The sequence below is a fragment of the Oscarella lobularis genome, chromosome 9, assembly GCF_947507565.1.
Source record: "Oscarella lobularis chromosome 9, ooOscLobu1.1, whole genome shotgun sequence".
NCBI lineage: Eukaryota > Metazoa > Porifera > Homoscleromorpha > Homosclerophorida > Oscarellidae > Oscarella > Oscarella lobularis.
Window position 1 is genome coordinate 183,699 of NC_089183.1, and position 15,458 is coordinate 199,156.

At 47.5% G+C, this 15,458-nt stretch overlaps 3 protein-coding genes and 1 long non-coding RNA gene across 5 annotated transcripts; 1 reads left to right on the forward strand and 3 right to left on the reverse strand.

Moving 5' to 3' along the window:
- Nucleotides 1–329: 329 nt before the first annotated feature.
- On the reverse strand, nucleotides 330–1,216 carry LOC136191530 (uncharacterized). The gene is made up of 3 exons (XR_010670846.1): nucleotides 1,161–1,216; nucleotides 898–1,084; nucleotides 330–729 (listed from the first exon to the last, which is right to left on the reverse strand). It is a non-coding gene; the product is annotated as an uncharacterized lncRNA (long non-coding RNA).
- A 58-nt stretch (nucleotides 1,217–1,274) lies between these two features.
- On the reverse strand, nucleotides 1,275–11,561 carry LOC136191497 (streptococcal hemagglutinin-like). 2 transcript variants are annotated; one of them, XM_065979844.1, is made up of 10 exons: nucleotides 11,397–11,561; nucleotides 10,843–11,034; nucleotides 10,567–10,791; nucleotides 3,653–10,509; nucleotides 2,812–3,597; nucleotides 2,524–2,754; nucleotides 2,402–2,463; nucleotides 1,828–2,350; nucleotides 1,698–1,766; nucleotides 1,275–1,645 (listed from the first exon to the last, which is right to left on the reverse strand). In XM_065979844.1, exons 1-10 carry the CDS (start codon nucleotides 11,473–11,475, stop codon nucleotides 1,418–1,420), a joined length of 9,252 nt encoding a protein of 3,083 aa, XP_065835916.1. In that variant the 5' UTR covers nucleotides 11,476–11,561; the 3' UTR covers nucleotides 1,275–1,417. The 2 variants fall into 2 exon arrangements, with proteins under 2 accessions (XP_065835916.1, XP_065835915.1); XM_065979843.1 differs by having other exon boundaries at nucleotides 3,653–10,515.
- Nucleotides 11,562–11,650: 89 nt separating this feature from the next.
- On the reverse strand, nucleotides 11,651–14,155 carry LOC136191506 (coiled-coil domain-containing protein 91-like). Its single transcript, XM_065979855.1, has 13 exons — nucleotides 14,044–14,155; nucleotides 13,939–13,983; nucleotides 13,746–13,887; nucleotides 13,415–13,692; nucleotides 13,167–13,343; nucleotides 12,944–13,102; nucleotides 12,796–12,897; nucleotides 12,468–12,746; nucleotides 12,343–12,411; nucleotides 12,207–12,293; nucleotides 12,070–12,159; nucleotides 11,908–12,021; nucleotides 11,651–11,856 (listed from the first exon to the last, which is right to left on the reverse strand). Exons 1-13 carry the CDS (start codon nucleotides 14,104–14,106, stop codon nucleotides 11,749–11,751), a joined length of 1,713 nt encoding a protein of 570 aa, XP_065835927.1. The 5' UTR covers nucleotides 14,107–14,155; the 3' UTR covers nucleotides 11,651–11,748.
- Nucleotides 14,156–14,517: 362 nt separating this feature from the next.
- LOC136191316 (intelectin-1-like) lies at nucleotides 14,518–15,443 on the forward strand. The gene is made up of 3 exons (XM_065979636.1): nucleotides 14,518–14,808; nucleotides 14,853–14,999; nucleotides 15,048–15,443. The coding sequence occupies exons 1-3, from the start codon at nucleotides 14,548–14,550 to the stop codon at nucleotides 15,441–15,443; spliced, it is 804 nt and encodes a 267-aa protein (XP_065835708.1). The 5' UTR covers nucleotides 14,518–14,547.
- The last annotated feature ends 15 nt before the right edge of the window (nucleotides 15,444–15,458 follow it).

Consider the following 15,458-nt stretch of genomic DNA (forward strand, 5'->3'; position numbering starts at 1 on the left):
CGTGGAAGAGAATTTATCATCGTTTCTTTTTTTTAATTAATAGATTTTTCTCTTCTAAAGCTGAGTGAAGATGACGAATGAAGACTTGTGCATGATGATTTTTTCTTGCATGAATTAATGGTAGATACGCACGGCTTTCGATCTCCAGGGTATGGAGACGAAAGCAGGCCTGGCTCATTGAGCTCGCGCGCGCGCCAGGCTCTCCCGCCGCGCGCTCACTCCCAGCACGCGACGATGGGAAGAGGGTCTGCATTACGCGCGCGCGCGAGTTCCACGCCAGGCGAACGCGCGCGAGTGCACCCGCGAAATCTACACGTAAAAAGTAGGTGAAACTATGCTCAAAATTTTATTAAAAATAAAGAAGAAAGTCTATTCTATATATCAAGTGTCTTTTTGCGGCGGTGGGACTGAGACTGCAGTCCCCACAGAGATGTACGCCTGCACAAATAAGTGCAGGCGTACTGATGTAGGCGTCATTCTCCTGGGGAGACTACTATCTATGGAGTAGCTCCGTCAGGAGATGCACGCCGTCAAGTTGGGCCTTTTTGCTTCTCCTGCCCAGGAGACGTGGCAGTTTAGAAGTTCTGGTCTCATGCCATGGAGGCCTCTAAGCAGTTTAGGGGAATGCGACTATGAGGAAGTTGCAATTCCCCGGGTCTCTTGGACCACCCGTCCTGCTGAGGACGTTGGGACCGCGGTCAACCTCTTCGTCTCCTTCTTTAGTCCGGTCTACGAAGAAAAGAACGAGTACAGGTGCGGCAAATGACAATACACTCTTGAGATGAAACCATGAACTATAGTTCACGGTTTTTGGCAGATTTTTGACCATAAACTATTCACGGTTTCGGGTTGATTTATGACTACTCTAAACGTTTTTCGGGTCTAAATGTGCCTTACCTTGCAAGTCAAAGGCAAACCGATGATCGAAATTCGAGGGGGGCCCGTTTTCCGCTTAGGAGCTCTCTTTCGCTCGAGACGCACGTATAATTGAAGAAAGCAAAGCAACTTCGTCGTACAAACGCTTTTTCGATGCCCTGGAAACCTTCGCTACCGCCGTTTCGATGGATTACGCCCAAACATCGTTCTACGCACCCTCGCAACGAAGGAGAAGCACGGAAAACGTTACTCGTTGCATCTAGACTAAGAAATAAGCGTCGCACCTGGAGTATTTCGCTCGGTTTCGTAGAATTTCCACTAGGCACTTCGCACGTGACGTGTTCGCTCACGGTGACGTCACAGATGACGTGCCCTTCACAAATAAATAATCAGTGACTCGTAGCAGACATCTAATTGTTCCAGAGATTCAAAAGAAGGTCACGAGATAATAAAAAACACTGTCATTCAAAAACCACAGTTAATATTCATATAGTATAGTAGTACCAGCTTTGGATCACATAAAAAATCTAATTGGCTCTTCTCACGTATGGTCAATCTTCCTCCCCCGCTGCAAGCGTTCCAACTCGTCCTGAATTGCCTTTACTAAAGGCTGCTGCATGGGTGCCGGCGCCACGTGAGAGGGAGGAGCTGGAGCTGGAGCTGGAGCTCGAGAACCCAGCTGAATAGGCAGCTGGGGCTGAGGCATTGAAGTCGACGAACGGGAGCCGGGAAAGTAAACAGGAGGAGCCGCTGGTTGACTAAGCTCAGGCTAGAAAAAAATTAAAACGTTGAGTAGTGCATATCTCTATGTTATTATGTACCTCTGATGGGGAATATAAGGTTTGAAACGATTGCCTGTAATTGTCATACGGATTCCAAACATGGTGCCCCTGAAAAATAATTTTTTATAAAAAATATTATCCACGCGTGGATATTTTGTTAGGATGGTACCTGAGCACTCTGTGTCCTATAGACGGGAGTCACGTGAACCGGTTGCTCTCCTGGAACTCGCTGTTGTTCGCCCCACGCTGACGCGACGGGTCTCGCCGAAAAAGTACTCGCGTGCATCATCGCTGGTGGAGCGCCAGCCGTGTAGGGTCGCTCGTTTCGCGGCTGAACGAGCAGGGGAGCTCCCATCGTGGGATACGGGACCACAGAGGCGGATTTCGGTCGAGACATCGTCGATCTCGCCGGCGGACGAGGTCCTAGGCGGGGATCGTACGGGGGATGGGAGGGTTGGGTTGGAAGAGTGCGGCGTCGCGGCGGAGAGGCGAGTTCCGGCTGTTGGGGCGAGGGAGAGGGGGAGGAGTCGGGGATTGGTTGTACTTGAACCACGTGGTTGCTCGTGGGCGGTGGAGGGGGCGGGGGCGGAGGTTGCCAAACGACGGGCGAACGCGGCGATTCGTGGAAAATTTCCGGGTGAATTTGAGATCGCGTGGACTTTTTCCAGTGACGGGTTTTTGACGAAGAACGTCTGACGAAGAAAAAATTCAATTATACATAAGTAATATAATTATTGTTTTACCTTATATTTCTTTTTGTGATTTCTTCGAATTGAGTTGCTTCCGGGTCGAGAATTCCAGCAAGCTAAACAAATCGAATTTAACAATTTTTAATTAGTTATATGCCTCGCGTTTTTTTATTTGCCTCTTTTTGCGCTTCTTTGCGTTCCTTTCTCTCCTTTCTCCGCTTCTCAGCGGCCTTCTTTTCGGCCAGCTGCCTCCATTCCTCGTCCTGTTTCTTCTTCATTTCCTTCTCCATTTGCCTGTGTCGCTCTCTCTGCCTCTGCTTATTCCGCCATCGTTCCACGTCCGCCTTTTGACGCATCGTTTGCTCAATGTGTTTCTTCTGAGCCTCAGTAAAAGCAGATGCAGCCGCCTAAGGAAAAAAACAAAAAAACTAAATAATTAGACAACCATAAATTTACAAGCGAACCTCTGCTTTCTCTTTCTCTTCTCTCTCCCTCGCTCTCTCCTCTTCCTCCCTCCGAAATATCTCCAAAGACAACTCTTGCCGTATTTCAACTTCCTCCTTCGACGGCGGCGGCTCAGCGGCGCTCAAACTCGCCGTAGACGACTTCGGCGTCGCCGGCAACGACATCTGCGTCTCGGCGCTCGTTCGACTCACCGAAACGCGCCGATACAAAGGAATCATCGGTAAACGTCGCTCGGGAAACGACGCCTTCAAAACGGGCGCCAAAGAAGCGGAAATCTCCGCGGCGGCGGCAACGTGAGATCTCTCTATCGTCGCGTATTCCCCGGGCGGACTTTCGGACGTCGCCTCCTCGGCGTCTCGAATATCGGGAAGCGGTTTTCTGACGTCATCGCGACTCGATTCGTCTTGACTTTCGACGACGATGATTTTGCGTTGTTCGACGTCGGCTTCGTCGTCGGCGTCGTCGTCTTCCTCGATCCACGAAGCGATTGGTTGACTGGGCGGCAATTTTTCCTTGAGGATATCATTATAGTGTTTTAGTTCGATTCCAGGCGGCTCAGATCCTTCTTCGAGTCGCTTTCCGCCGACGTATTCCGGTTGCTGAAGAAGCGTCACTTTGTCCGTGTATTTCGATCGCCAGCAACAGTAGCATATGATGAGGAGAAGGAGAAGAAGGAGGCAGATGGTGAGAACGATGATTAATACGATAGCCCATAAGGGAAACTCGTCATCAGTAATAGGAAGTTGCGTTGGAGCTTGATAAGGATAAGGATTAATTCTAACGACCTGAAAACAACAGAGGCATAGAAGGAAAGGGAACTAAGACTATATTTTTACTTACTTCGTATCCTATGATTCCGTTAATCGTTTGCGCTTCGTGAAGTCGCAGCAAATTCGTCACCGTTTCCGCGTCGATCAACTCGCCGCGATCCCTCACGTAGAACACAACGATTGCGTGATTCTCCGCTTGGTTTTCTGTCGTCGCATTGATGATCGTCACGACGACGGGTCTCTCTTCTCGTCGCCGTCGTTTCTCCACGGTCGCCGCGAGGATTTTCGCCTCGTTGTAGGCCTCTTCGAGATTGCTCGTCATAAACAAAAGCCACTCCAAATCGCTCAGATGAATATCCAAGAAATTGAGTCGGAACACGAGCTCCGTCCAAAAAGCGATTGGAGGATAACGCGTGGGGGAAATAGGAGTCGATTCGTTCGCTGGAGAAGTCGCTGTAGTAGGAAGACGGTTCGTTGGAGTCGTTGGCGACTCCGTGGCTATAGGAGATGACGGAGATGTCATCGACGTAGCGGGCGTTGGAGCGGGCGTTGCGAATTCTGTAGCATTCGTCGGGATTTCAGTTGTCGGAAGCGACGAAGTGGCGTTTTCAGTCGTCGTAGTTGGAGTAGCCGTTTCAGAAGCAGGCGAAACGGTCCCTGTAGCATTAGTGGGTCTCAATTCCGTAGCATTCACCGTAGGACTCGAAGCAGAAGTCGAAGAAATAGTTGGAAACGTCGTAGCATTACCCAGTGCAGGTATCACTGTCGCATTTAACGTAGGACTAACAGCAGAAGCGGTAGAAATGTTTCCTGACGTCGCATTCGTTGGAAATCTCGACGTAGAAGTCGCATTCGCCGTAGGACTAGGAGCGGACGTGGTAGAAACGTTTCCTGACGTTGAAGATGGAACAAACGTCGTAGCATCGGTCGTCGTTGTTGCATTCACCGTAGGACTCGTAGAAACATTGCTTCGCGACGTTGCATTCACTGGAAACGTCGCAGAAGTAGCAGAGACATTTCCGGGCGTTGCATCGCTTGGAAACGTCGGCGTAGAAGGAGCTGGGGCCGCAGTAGATATAGGAAACGTCGCATTCACTGTAGAACTGGGCGCAGAAGTAGTAGAGATATTCCCAGACGTCGCATTTGTTAGAAACGGCGGCGTAGAAGGGACTAGAGTCGCTGAACTGGGTGCAGAAGTGGTAGAAAAATTCCCAGATGTTGCGTTCGTTGGAAACGTCGGCGTAGAAGGAACTAGAGTCGCAGCAGAAGTGGTAGAGATATTTCCGGCTGTTGCATTCGTTGGAAACGCCGTAGAACTGGGCGCAGAAGTAGTAGAGACATTTCCAGGCGTCGCGTTTGTCGGAAAAGTGGGCGTAGACGAAACCAGCGCCGCAGAAGTCGGTGGAAAAGTAGTAGAAACATTTCGTGATGCCACATTCGTCGTTGAAGGGCTGGTAGGAAAACTCGGAGTAGGTTTCGTTGGCGGCACCGTCTCTGTTGCGTTCACCATCAAAGCTGCAGAGGAAAAAGCCGCAGTAGACGATACAAAGTCGACCAGGCGAACTGCACTCGATGTCAGCACGGGAAAAACGAAGGAAGAGCTCGGTAGAACCATAGGTAATCGAAACAAAGTCGAAGAAGCAACCGCGAGTGCTGACGTTGTCTCCAAGACCGCGCTACTCGTCGCAGACGTTGAAAAAAATTGTAGTGATGTCGACAAAGGTTCTACGAGAGAAAGCGAGCTCGTTATTCCGACGCTAAGCTCCGCTGACGAAGATGGGAATACAAACGTCGATGCTGTGCTTGAAATCGAGGAGAAATTGCGTACAGAAAACGTAGCCTCCGGCTCCAGCACAGACGTTGAAGAAACGGGAAGAAACGCCGTCGAAGTGACCAAGAGAGACGACGCAATAACGGTCGAATTATCAGCAACGCCTGGCTGAGATGTCGAAGATAGAAAAGATGGGAAAACAGCTGATGTTGACTGTACAAAGTCCGAGGCAAAACTCAATGAAAAGACGAACGTCGAAGCGCTAAATCTCGAACTTGACGGCGGTATCAAGGCCGAAGAAACAGTCAGAGACGATTCAAACGACGAACTTGAAATAATCGGAGACAATACGGAAGACGACGCCGACAATTCTGCAATCGAGGAGACAAAGTCGACAATTTGAGAAGGAAGAATCGTTTCACTTGGCACCAGAGACGAAGTTGAAGTTCGAATGCGAGAAAGAATCGTGGCTGATGACGTCTGCACGAAAACGGCATCAGATGAAATAAGCAGAGATGACGAGACGTCAGGAAATCGCCCCAGAGATGACGACAAAATTGGAGGAGAAGAAAAAGAAGCAATTGTCTTCGTTGGAAAGTCAATAACCGGCGGAAACAACGAAACAGAGAACGAAGAAGTTGTTGACAACGTTGGCAGCGAAACGGTATCAAAAACAGCCGTTGAAATCAACGACACAAAGCCAATAATCGTCGACGATGAAGGAGAAAACATCGCAACAATCGTAGGCGACGGCTCCAAGGAAATTGATGACTGTGCGCCAGACGAAGTGATCGACGTCGAGGAAACTTCAGAAACTATCGCCGCCGTACTGGATACAACGAATCGGTGAGACGAAGAAGAAAAAATCGTCGTACTTGGAACTAAGTCGTCGAAACTGCTGATAGGAATAATTGTAGAGTTCACGATAGGAATTGGAGTAGACAACTCAGCGGAAACCCGTACTGATGAAGTGAAAATTGACGAAGATATTCCAGCAAATCCTACGTCACTCGACGACGAAACGACGTCGAAAAATTCAGAAGAAATCGTCAGGCCAATAGACGAAAAAGACGACGTCAAAGATGAACTTGAAAACGGCAAAGAGGAAAATTCAGATATCGACGAAGTGCCAGCGATATCGAGAGACGAAGAAAAGGATGCCGTTGACGTAGCAACAGGTATTTGATCGTCCGAACTACGGATGAGACTCACTGAAGAGAAGAACGCTTCAGCGAAGACAGAACTACTTTCTAAAGCCGTCGACAAGCGAGTGCCGACGATTGATGACGAGCTAAATAAGAAGCCGGTGCTACTAACTTCACGAACGTCAACTGATGACAACCCCGTGCTACTGGGATCAGGGACGTCGAATGACGACGTCATTTGAACCGGAAACGAGACGGCCAATGAAGTTGAACGCAATAAAAATTCCGAGCTAATATCCGTCAGTGTTGAACCTGAAATCGAGGGAATAGTCGGCGCCACAGCCGAGGATAAAGCCGAATTGTTCGCGGGTCGTACCGCTGTTGATACGAGAGACGACGCCGGAGGAAGAGTCGGTTCAACGGCAGTTGGAATAACAGAGGAAGTTCTCAGTGACACCATCAAGGAAACGTCCGACGACGATAGAAGAGAAGTCGAGAAATCGGCTGGAAGAATTGCTGACGAAGAAGAAGAAGTGGCTGTTCCAATTGAAAATTGACTTGAAGCTATTGAGGATGAGGAGAGAGCTGAGATGAAGACCGAAGAGAATGACGTTGAGAAATCCAGAGGAACGATTGATGACGAAGTGGTTGAGATGAAGACTGAAGAGGACGACGGTTCTGGCGCTACTACGCTCGAAAATCGACTCGATAAAAACGACGTAGTTTCCAGTGGAAGCTGCGTTGAAGATTCGACGAATAACAAAGTCTCTGGCTCGGCTACGGAGCTCATAATCGATTGAAAAGTCGACGCAGATGAGAGCGCAGAACTGACAGAAGACGCCGAACTGCTCACAAGAGCCGGAGTCGATGACGGCTCAAGAAACTCGACAAGTGAAGACGAGACATTGAGCAGGGGCAGTGAATCTGACGACTGGAATACGACGACCCTGCTGGGACGCAATTGAGTCGATGCTACCGTCTCAGTCGAAGTTATTAACGACGAAAATTGACTTGAGTCTATTGTCACCGTTCGCAGAGAAGCCAAACTTGTCGCACGTATAGAAACGGTCGGAGTCACGGTACGAGTGAGCGGAAATCTCGTCGACAAACTCGACTGAGGCGGCGGCTCAACAACCAACGTTGTCGTCGCTATGGGCATTCGAAACGAAGGCAGTGTAGGCATCGGAATTGTCGCGGACGACGGCACGTAGACAGAATTAAGAACTGGAAACGACGCAGATGGAAGAGCAGTCGCTTGCACGCCACTGACCGACGGCAAACGATCAGAAGAAGTAATTTCAAACGAAGGAGTCGAAGTGAGATCTTCTGGAGCGAAATCTTTTGAAGAGATCGTTTCCAATGAAGAAGTTGAAGTGACCTTCGATGTAACCGAAGGAAAACCTTCTGAAGAGACGATATCAAAGGAAGAAGTCGAAGTGAGACTTTGTAGTGGTAATTCTTTCGAAGAAATCGTTTCCAATGACGGAGTTGAAGTGACAGCCGTCGCTAGCTTCGCTGTAGTAGACAGAAAACCCTCTGAAGAAACGATATCAAACGAAGAAGTCGAAGTGAGACTTTGTAGTGGCAAATCTTTCGAAGAAATCGTTTCCAATGAAGAAATTGAAGTGACCTTCGACGAAAAACCTTCTGAAGAAACAATATCAAACGAAGAAGTGGAAGTGAGACCTTGCAGAAATGCAACCGTCGACGTAGGCGACACCAAATCTTTAGAAGAGATCGTTTCCAATGAAAGAGGTGACGTAGCTGATGGCAAACCTTCCGAAGAGAAAATCAGAGTTGAAGTAGCACTCTCTCCCACGGTGGATGTTGGAATCGAAACGCTCTCTCCAATTGCGACGCTTGAAGATGAAACTTCCACGTCTATTCTCGACGACGCTGATAAAACTCCAGTTTCAATAGACGCTGAGCTCGCTATCACCATTGCTGTGGACGCTTTGGCCGTCATTCTCCCCGCGGAACTGCTTATCATTTCGAATTCTGGAGATGGATTTATGGTGAAGACGTTTTCAACATCAATAGAGCTGACTATTGAAGGATTCAGCGAGAAAAACTCCGATGCGCGCTCTGAGCGAGACGGCAACATCGGTGTCGGCACGAGAGCCGTCGTCGACGTAGCGGCGGTTATAGAAGGAACAAGAAACGATGGAACAGGAAACGAATTTGAAACGACTCCGCTCGAAGAAAGAAATTGACTTTCCGATTGAAAATTGACGGCAGAACTATCCGGTGCTGATTCGGCTGACGAGATTACTTGATGAAATGCTGCGATTGATGATTCCGGTAGTAGGAGCGAGTCGGATACTGGTGAAGAAGGCTCGAGAAACGACGTCGGGGAGAACGACGCTGAAGTCGTCGGATCAAAAGTCGTTGAAGAAAGAAAAGCGCTAGTTTCGGACGGGCCAAACGACGTCAGATCAACTCCGGGCGACGATCCGGCAACATAAAGAGAAGAATCAAACATCGCTGACGAAACGAGCAGAGCCGAACTTTCTATTCCTTGACTGTACTCTTGACTTGACGCCTGTACCTCCAGCACAGATTCTTGGCGAGCCGTCATTGATGTGCTGATCTCATAGGCGCTTACAGACGGTAAAGGAACGAACGTAGAGAGAGCCACTTGATTTGAATCACTGAGTAGAGCTGATTCTGGTTGTCCTGACGACTGAATCACTGCCGACGGAAAAAGAGAGGCCCCTGTTACCGTAGAAGACGTTTGAAATAGAAAAGCCCTCAAAGTGCTGCCAGATAGCGATGTTGAATTTGGAAGTTTCGAAAAAGAAAAACGTCCGGTGGAGAAATCCACAGGAGACAATCGTATAGTCTCCGTGGGCGTTGCACGAGCAGTAAAAAGCGAAGGAGCAGATGTAGAATCTGAAGCCATTGATAATCTGGACGATTGAATCACCACCGTTGATGGGGCAATAGAGCTCGCTTTTACAGACTTCTCACTAGAAGGAGACGTTTGATAAAGAACAGACGATTGTCTCAATACTTCAGACGAAAATTGAAGGCCAACAGACAAAGATGCTTCGCCCAAAAGAGAAGAACGTCTGGAGGAGAATTCAGCAGATTTAGAATTTGAAGTGTATTCCACACTGGGCGCCAACGATTGAATCACCGTTGAGGAAGCAATAGAACTCGACGTTTTCAATACTTCAGGCGACGATTGAAAGCCAACAGACCCTTCTTTCAAAAAAGAAAACTCCGCAGACGACAAAGTAGACAATCTTATAGTTTCCGTCGGCATTGGACGAGCAGCAGAAGAAAGAGTCACCAGGCTACATGACGGTTCAGAACCATCCCACTGTCCTGAAGCCAAACACGTTAGGGAATCATTTCCCTGGAGCGCGTAGCCTTGATCACACATGAAGGTAACAACAGTGCCATATACACTTGCGTTGCTATCTTTTGAGCCGCTCCGCGGTGCAGTTAGTTCAGGGCACGTCCGGATAATACATCCCGGCTCCGTTTCATTCCAAAATCCACTCGCTTCACATTGAATTGTCCCGGACCCGTTTCTATCAAATCCTTCATCACATATAAATGAAATTACAGAGCTGATGTTGGCCTCGCTGTCGCTGATGCCAATTACTGATCCGTTATTGATTGGAGGAATGGTGCACGTGATTTTTTCACAGGTTGGAGTTGATGCATTCCATTGCGCGTTTGCCTGACATTCTAATGATCTATTTCCAACCAGTCTGAACGTCTCCATGCATCCAAACGATAGCACGTCACCGAAACGTGTTCCATTTCCGAGAATATACCCATTGGAAGGATCAATAAGATTAGGACATTTGACAATGACACACTGTGGAACACTTCCACTCCAACGACCTTGATTATCATCACCAGATTCACAAGTCAGTTCAGGGTCTCCGGATAGAATAAAGCCGTCATCGCAAAGGAACTTCACGTTCGTGCCAAACTCCGTCTCATTTGTACTTTTAGATCCGTTTTCTGGCGTGCCAAGAGAGGAGCAATAAATTCCTAAAACTAACATCTCGCATAATATAGATTCAATAGTATAAGTACTGTATTATTTACGTGAGCACACTGGATCACTTCCACTCCATTGTCCCATTGATGGATTGGTCAAGTCACATTCACAGGTGCGAACTAGATTTCCACTGGTCAAGTTGTATCCCTCATCACACTTCAATTGAGCAGTGAAAGTGAGTCCGGTTGGCAGATCTTCCGGTTCCCTATCATCGATAGGAGAAACGTGATCAGGCAATGGAGCCAAACTGTCACATTCCACATCGTCAATTTCTAGAACATCAAAATAAGGATTTAGTTGACTGAGACAATGCGTCGTCCTACGAGTGCAAAAGAACAGTCGAACTATCTGTCCGTTGCTGGATATCCACACTCCGTTGACGCACGTCAACGTCACGCTGCTTTCTCCACTAATTTCAATTTCGTGGCATGGGTCGCATGTAATTGTAGCGATTGCTCCATTCGTCACATTTTGGGTGTCTACTGCTCCATTTGACGGAGCAATTCGAGCGCAATCTGTTCAGTTTGAGACGTTAGACGCGTGAAGAGCTCGCCTAACGCGCGTACGTAGAAACGCTGGGTTCTCTAAGCTCCCCGGATAAAGCAACACCCTACTCTAAAACACGAGCGTTGTTCGTGCGAGAATGTACTATGCGCGAGCGGGAATAAGCTTTAGGTCCCTTTCAACGCTCGCTCAAACCCCACGCTACCACAAGATTAGCATCCGTTTGGTATCCAAGCGACGCCTGTAAACATTCTACGAACAGGGGTCCCCCTTTCCCTAACGTAGCTCAAAAACGCGTCTCGGGCTTCTCAGCGTGTGATCGCGCGCATGCAAAGTCGTCGAATGCAGAAACCGATCTCGAATCGTACTGTACCTTGAGCTACGACGAATCGTTCGCCGAGCGACGCGAATAGGACGACAACGAGCCATCCGAGAACGTCCGACTGCCCCATAAAAGATGGTCCAACGTGAAGAGCAGCTAGCTACGATGTTGCGCTGAGTAGCAGCATCCGCCCCGTCGCGTGCAAATGAAACCAGAATCAATTGCGCGTGCGTAGACCAGTTGGCGTCATCGTTGCTAGGAAGAAACCTCATGAGAGAATGGAGTAGTCGCGACGTCTTCTTCAGTTTCGCGAGAGCAAATACTCCATATTCCGACAAAAAAAAGAAAAGAAAAGCGGGACACATCGTCATCATGCAAAAAAACATCGATTAATTACTTAAATTTAATTCTCCTTCGACGAATCTAGCATAAGATCGCGCAATTGCTTCGAAGCGCTCTCGAGAAACAGATCGAGAGCGGCTAAGTGCCGCTGCCGACTCGAATCAGCCACCTTCATAATCCCAAACTACTTATTTATCATTAATTCTCAGACTTTTCTCACTCGTTCTTGTTCTTTCATGCTCTCCACGACGTTTTCCTTGGCTCGGGTCACGGCCTCGCCTAAGGCCGCTTCTCCTATTTCGCGTTCGTTTCTAACGGCCTCTCGTATCAATTCCTATGACTAGTCTCACTCCTAATCCTCTATAATAGCTTCGTACTATACTTTGCTTTTCTCCTGTTCCTCTGTAATCGTTTTTCGAAGCTGCACGTTGAATTCGTCCTTCTGTTCGTCCATCAGTTTAACCATCTCTTTCTAATAGCCCCAAAACTTAGTAAAACTGTTATTTTCTTTACTAAAACCTTCTGTTCTTCCAATAATTCCTTTCCTTTGTTCGTCTCCGTTTCAACGGCTTGCTCCAAAGCTTTCAAGCCAATTTCCCTCTCAGCCTAAATCTCAATAAAATCTCTATTAATTAATTAAAAAATTAAAACTTACGTTGACTGCCTTTTCTAACGCCTCTAAGCCTCGCTTTCTCTCCTCCTCTAAACTATTAGCTAACAGCTCCTAACACAAAACAAAAAAATCTGGATCTAATTATTTTAATCCGCTAATCCAATTGCCTTGGTTTCCTCCCGAAGACTCTCAACAGCACTTTGAATTTTTTCCTTGCTCTCTTCCTGCTCGGCTCTCAGCATGTCGCTCAGCCGATCTTTTTGCTCTATGAGCAATTTCTCGCATTTTTCCGCTTCCTCTTTCAAAGCCACGCCCAATTCCTGATGAGCACGTTCTCGTTCCTCCAAAACGGCGACTTTGGATAACTCCTTATATTCTTCGATTATCACAGCCAATGCGTCGTGGCCGGCTTCCCGTATCTGCTTGATTTCGTCGCCGTGTTTTTGCTGGAAATCAATAGTTATGTTTGGGTTAATCTTATTGATTTTTTCTTACTTGAAGTTGAGCGTATTTTTCTTTTTGCTCGTTTAGAGCTTGCTCCTTTTCCCCGAGTTCTTTCTCAGCTGCTTCGTACTTTTTCAATAAATTCTCCTTCTCCTATAATTAAATAGAATTATTTAATAATATCATTCTAGATTCCTACCTTCTCAATTCTCAATTTTTCTTTCTCCATGGCAGAGAGCTCGACCTCTTGAGCAGCCACCTTCTCACTCAACTCACTCACTTTAGAATCATCAATTTTCGGCAACTCTTTAGCCGTTTGAGTGGGAATAATCTCAGGAAGAGGAGCAGCAGAAGCACTCTATATGTTGATTAAATAATTTTTATAAATTTTTCTAATTATGTTGATTAAATAATTTTCTCACCTGTACAGGAAATGACTCGCTGAATGCCACAAATTCTTCTACAACTGGTTTCTGTGGTGGGCGTGGCTGGGCTTGCGTTTGAGGAGGCGGACTCATCCCCGATTCAAATTTTGCGAAGAAATCTTCTCCCTGCTCTTCGACACTCTTCGACGCCCCGCCCACCTTTTCGCCTCCATGCTAAAAGAGAAAAGAAAAACAATCAAAAAACAATCACATGATAAAAATCAATAAATAAATATATAATCTACCTCAAACGGATTCAGAATTCCCTTGACTTGAGTCAACGGCGAATGGGCGTGCGGAGGACTGGGTCTAGCAACGGCGGCCACGCCCCCACCGCCACTCGTCGATCCAAAAGGCGCGGCTCGTCGTTTCGTCGGCGAAGCGGCGGGCGGCGGCAAAACCTGCGTCGAAGGCTGACTCATCTGACGCGACGCTTGCAACTTTTGCTGCAACAATTGTTGCTGTTGCAACAGACGACGCTGTTCCTCTTCCTGCTGACGATTGATATCCTGAGCCGAAACACCTCGAAATATGCATAGAATTCAATAAAAAATATATATCTGATTTTTTTATTACCTGTTGCTGCTGGAAATTGGGCCGGCGCTGGCGATGACGACGCCGCTGGAGGAAATGCGCCCCACGATTGAGTGGATGGGGCGGGTTTTGGAGCGGGTGCGGGGGCTGGGGCCGGCGCTGGGGCCGGCGTCGGGGCCGCCGTCTAGATTTCGCGTTTTTATTGCCTTTTAGAGCGTTTTCTGGGTGGGTTTACTTCGAAGCTGCCGAAATCGGCCCAATCGTCGCCGCCGCTGGTGGTCTAGAGGGCGATTTGAGGTTGAAAACGAAGGTTTTGAGACCGCGTAGTTTCGTTTTCTACTTTCGCCGCGCTGGAACCCGACGGCGCGCCGAAGTCGCCGAAATTCGCCCAATTGCCTGACATGGAGAGTCGCGGACCAGTCGAAAAGACGTGCTACGGCGAAGAAAAAAACGCGAATGCAAATGAGCATGCGTAAACGGTATGTCACAAAATTACGGAGCATTAGATCATAGATATGGCTTCCGTGCCCCGTTTTTCAGCGGCAACTCCGGATTTCCGTTTCCGCAGCTTGACACAGGTATATAGTCTTACTGAGCCAGAGAGCAAAGTTGAGGCAACTGAAGATGACTTTACATCCCTGCAGCTGTATTTTCTTCCTTCTGGCCGCTGCTTTTGCAGCGGGAGCAAGGATTGAAAGTATTCGGCTCGCTGACGGTCGAACTTACAGAATTTGCGATTTGGAAATAGCTGGTACAGTCAACAGACTACTTCGATGAACCTTGTAATGATCAATCATTTCATTATCAAGGATTCGTGGCGTTTAATTATTCCAACGGGTTACTGATGTACTGCAATGGAAAAGAGTGGAGATCACTCAGGGGCGAAGGTACTGCATCGAGCAAAAGCACTACTGCAGCTGCATCAAACGTAAGTACTACTGCAGCTTCATTGATCGAAAGTACAGCTACTGCACCTACTGCACCTGCAAATACACAAAACAATCCCGGAAAATCGTGCAAAGACATAAAGAAAAAGGATTCAAATTTGCCTAGCGGAGTCTATTGGATAAATCCGGATTCGTCATTTTATGAAGGGGCATTTCAGGTCAGACAATACATAGATTTGCATTTACCGGCATTGTGTTAAAGGTATATTGTGACATGACGACGGCTGGTGGAGGCTGGACTATGTGCTATACTACAGACTTCGCCGTGAAATTAAAAACAGAGAAGACGTACAATCCAGCAAAGCCATATGGGACAGTTGGCTATAGAGCTGATTGCAGCAGCATTCCCGTGAGTAGCAATACGAGTGTAAAATTGCATTCAATCCCTGTTTTCTAGTTCAAAGAAGTTCTCTATGTTGACCATGATGCAAGTGGACTCTCCGCTTGGTTTACTAAGAACACTCATGGATCTATAGTCACAAGAACAACTGACTACAATGTACCAGGAAGTACTTACGGTTTCTGGACAGGCCACGGGGCAGCTTCAACAAAATATCGCTATCAATTTTTGATATGTGATAATTCTGACAATTCAAATCAGTTTTATCCAGGATACTTTATGAGCGGCTATACGAACTGCTACAAACAGTGTAACATTTGGTGTGGCGACACTTCAACTCCATATTACCGAACAGACGGTGATTTGGGTAGCGGCTATGATGGAATTGCATTTAATGCCAACGGACACAAAAATCTGGCAAAGAAAAGAATGTCCGTCGGAATCCGTCTTTAGAAGTATCAACTGTCT